This window comes from Chaetura pelagica, unplaced genomic scaffold (assembly GCF_000747805.2).
Source record: "Chaetura pelagica isolate M959 unplaced genomic scaffold, ChaPel_1.0 scaffold103, whole genome shotgun sequence".
Taxonomy (NCBI): Eukaryota; Metazoa; Chordata; class Aves; order Apodiformes; family Apodidae; genus Chaetura; species Chaetura pelagica.
Window position 1 is genome coordinate 1,042,592 of NW_009953004.1, and position 4,387 is coordinate 1,046,978.

The 4,387-nt window shown below is 39.8% G+C and overlaps 1 protein-coding gene across 1 annotated transcript in view; it reads left to right on the forward strand.

Annotated features, from left to right (window-relative positions):
• The first annotated feature begins 4,177 nt into the window (after positions 1-4,177).
• Positions 4,178-4,387, forward strand: part of CHM (choroideremia (Rab escort protein 1)) — a 63,024-nt gene continuing 62,814 nt past the window's right edge. Inside the window, exon 1 of the mRNA XM_009996603.1 lies at positions 4,178-4,328. Within this exon, the coding sequence (XP_009994905.1) occupies positions 4,178-4,328 (151 nt within the window). The remainder of the gene's footprint in view (positions 4,329-4,387) is intronic.

Here is a 4,387-nt window from a genome sequence, read left to right on the forward strand (position 1 = left end):
GTGTGCTTACAGAAGTCGAGTGAAATGTAATTATCTCTCCTCATCTCTCTAAACAATCCTATAATTTACTCACATCTTAGTAGTCAAAGGGCAACTTCCAAATTAGTTCCAGTGCTAAATCCATAAATATGGATTTAATTATTCAGGGTGTTTAAAATATGTTTAGTTCACTGATCTACCAAAGTCAAGCTTACTGTATCAAAGGAATATTCATACTATTCATGGGAATTAAGTGTGCACATACAATTGAAAATTTGCAGCTTAGTCTAATTCTGGTAATAAAGCACAAGTAATGAATTGTATGGGCATGACTGGGGCTGAGCACTGCAACTTGGGACAGGAAGAGAAAAGCATTCACATCGTGGTAACAAAGAAGAGTATCAGAGTTTATAAGAAATTTGGGAACATACGTTTTTTTCCCAAACATGCTTGAATGTGGCTGTTTCTGTAATTAATGAACAGTCCAGTCTGTGCATGCTTGAGTGACTGACAGCTGAGTAACAGCAAACTCTATATGACAGCCTTGCACAACTTCAGCAACACACAAACATTTTCTTGCTGCCTGAACTAATGAGCCATTTGGTTAGGATAAATCAGGTTACTCAGTAGATGTTTCAAGCAGCTAATAGGCCTGATCCTGCTGCTGATCCTTATTCACACTGGTACTCGAGTAGAATTGAATTCTGTATCCACTGAGGGAATGAGAATGAATCATGAGATTTCACACGTGAAGTCACTGCAGGATAAAGAGACTAAATAACTTTTTAAAACCCATCGTCGTAGTGAATATGAAGTATTTGCTGTTTGGTTTTAAAGGATGAAATTTGTGATCAAATTATCTGAGACTAGATAGTGACATAACTAGAAACTCTATCATTCTAATGCTGATTCTTCCTGATTTTCTCTTAGGCTTCAGTGTTTCTACCTGGGAAAATAAAAACTCGTCATTTATGGGCTTTTGCTAGGATTACTGTATTTCCAAAATCCATTTTAATAAAGTTAGAGATTAACTGTAGAGACTTGAAAATAACAAAGGTAGTTCTGTGGATATGTGAAAATCCAAAATAGAGTTATCAAGCCAAACCCCATCTTTTTATACAAGAGATATTTTGATTTAAATAAAAGTAGGGAAGTTGCTTATAGAAAAGAATATTTAGCACTGCTAAAAGTGGAATCTTTACATTGATCTTTGCCTATCATTCTGAATTGTTATTGCTAAAAATGCTGTATGAATCTTCTGCAATATACAGGATTGTGATTTCATAAAATATAGAATTCCAAATGTATTTAATACCAGTGATTAAAAAATTACTTTCAGCCTTGTCAGCATGCATTTTTAATGTCTTTTGTCAGGTCTAATTGATGAGACCTAGTTTAACAAAATATAGGGAAATTCTGCAATCAGGCCACAGGATGTGCAGTTTAATTATGTTGGTGTGCATTTCTGTTCATTTCTAATGTAGAGGATCTATTGGTAAAATGAATGCCCATTTTGTGGTCTGTTATGCAGAAAATGTTTAATCCAGTGTTTGATTTACTCTGTTAAATCTTCTTTATTGAATGTGCTTATTCATCCATGCAGAATTGGGTATGCTGCTTTCTGTTACTATGACATTGCAATTAAATAGCTAAAGAGAAAAACATGGCAAGACATTTTCTCAAGGTCCATGAAATTCTCATAAAAATTATTAATATTTACATATTTTATGTCTACATTTGCTGATACTAAAACTGTAAAGCAGAGAGAGAGAGAGAAAAAAATGTGTTCTGTGGTGCTGACAAACCTTGCAGTTAAAGACCCTGAATAAACATTTTTGTCAAATAAATAGTACTAAGAAGAATTTCTGGTCCAGTGGGTAATGGCTGTCATCATGAAATAGGATTGCACTGATTGTATCTTATGAATGAAGCCAACAGGAACTCACAGCACCAAACAACAGCATTTTGTGGTGGGATAAATACCTCAGCACTTGAGAAACAGTCAGACATTGACAGTGAAAAAGCTCTATTCTAGTTCAGTCTGAGGATTATACTAGATAGTAACAAAAGGTTTTCACAATGAAATTATATTTCCATAAATATGCACTCAGTAAGAAAAGGATGTGCGAGGAGAATTTGTCTTATGTCATCTGACCAACATAGTGATGCTTTGTTCCTCAACTGCAGACATTTAGGTCAGGAGGATGCAGCATTGTGGGAATTCTGGACCTAAATTTCTGTTGTTGCAGGTTAAAAAGTAGAAATGAGTGCTGCAGTCACAGAATTCCACTGTGGAAATCGCAGAAAGGATTTTAGGGCAGCAGTTGAAAGCATAAATATAAGGAACATAAGATTTGATCTTTCTACTTCTGCATCTGAATCCACAACTACTAGTTTTCTCTCTTCTGTATTTCTTAGAATGGTAAATCAAGTAGTGATGTTTAAATCTAGGTGTGTTTTGTTCTTGTACTGTTTGATGTTTCCTGCCATTTTTGTACCTATTTTTGTGCTGCACTCTGTCCTAGCACGTCTGGCAGTTCCACAGGGGCAAGGAGGGCTCTGGTTTCCATTAGGCTCTTTCTGCTATTTTCACTCTTCTTGTGCTGTGTGAACAGGGAGCTTGTAATAAGGTGTTAACAGGCTGCTAGCTGGTTTATTGTTATTATTGATTTAAGGTGTTAAGACTTTAATATCATCTTACACAATGAATAATATTAAGAGATTAGTTTAAGGCCATTTAAGCCATTAAATGCAAAATAAAATTTAAAACTTACTAGAAATTTCCAGTGTATTCTGGCACAGGTGTTCTGTGCTAGGTTATTTCCCCTACATTTCTGTATCTGCTTCTCTAACTATGTCTTCTCATTCTTGCCATTCTTTCACTCACTCTGGTAACACAAGGAAGGGCTACTCTGAAACAGTAAAATTCCTTCATTTCTCTTAAGTTGAAGGAAGAGGCAGAGAAACACTGAAGTGTGACTTAAGGCTTCAGAGGAAATTTTTAAAAAAGCATTAATGTTAATTAACTCTTAAGTAATGGGTTGAAAAAAATAGAGTTTTTGTTGTTTGTTTTTTTTTTAATGCAGAGAAAGAAGCACAATCCAGCATATAATATGGCTGTTAATTAAGGACATGAGATTAATGACTAGAATTAGATGAACTAGTACACTTTCTTTTAAAATCTGCATTCAACAGGGTGGATAAAGTAAAGAAACTATCACACCTGGGGAGTAAGGGAACTTTTTGAAAATAATAAGGGAAATATTTTCTTGGATTTATTAATTAAAGTGATCAATGAGATGGAACAGAAGTAGTTTCGGAAACACTGCATACACAGGGGGAAATAACAAAAATGAAATCCACTGTGAGTCACTGAAAAACTGGTCATCCAGAAAACTTCAATAGACTTGACACATGAATTGTACCAAAAATACAGGTGTTTACACTGAAATATTGCATTTAAGTATTTTGTATGTGGAATAGGTAGGTGGAGTACAACCTTGTTGTATTTTAAAAGTTGTGCAACTGATGCTAGAAGCCTGGATAACTTCACTGCCATTTCCCATGATATTCCTCTATCCAAGGTAGGAGCTTGTTCTTGGGATCAGCTGAACACGAGATGGGTAAGAACCTGGGCACACAGAATTGCCATGGTTGGAAAAGACCTCTAAATTGCCAAGTCCAATTGCCAACTCACAAAGAACCCCAAGACCACATGAGCATGTCCTGAAGTGCCACATCTACACATTTCTTTAATACCTTTAGGTATGGTGACTCCACAGCCTCCCTGGGCAGCCCCATTCCAGTGCCTGACCACTCTTCTGGCAAATAATTTCTTCCTAATATCTAATCTAAACCTCCCCTGCTGCACCTTCAGGCCATTTCCTCTGGTCGTACGGTTGTTTGCTTGGGAGAAGAGGCCACAACCCCACAGCCTCATTGCAGGCAGCTGTTGAGGGCAACGAGGTCCCACCTCAGCCTCCTCCAAACTGAGTCAGTCTCTCCTTGTAGGCCTTGTTCTTCAGGCCCTTCCCCAGCTCGGCTGCTCTTCCCTGGACACTCCAGCCCCTCAGTGTCCTTGTGGCGAGGGGCTCAGAGCACAGGGCGATGGGACCGAGAGCGGTGGCTGCGTCGGGCTGTGAGAGGCAGGACCGTGTCCTCCTTTGCCGGTGAGCAGCCCTGTGGGGACACCTGCCCGATGGCTGTGGCGGGGCCGGACGGGCCCGAGGGGCAGGAGGGAGGACGCGGCGAGGCCTGGCGAGCAGGCTGCTGGTCACACCCGTGCCGTGTGAGGCGCCCAGCAGCGCAGAGGCCGGCGGGGCGCCCGGCACGCCCTGCAGAGGGTTCCTGTCAGCCCCAGGTGCAGCTGCCCCGGCTCCTCCGGCGGGAGCAGCGGGAGGCGCTGCGG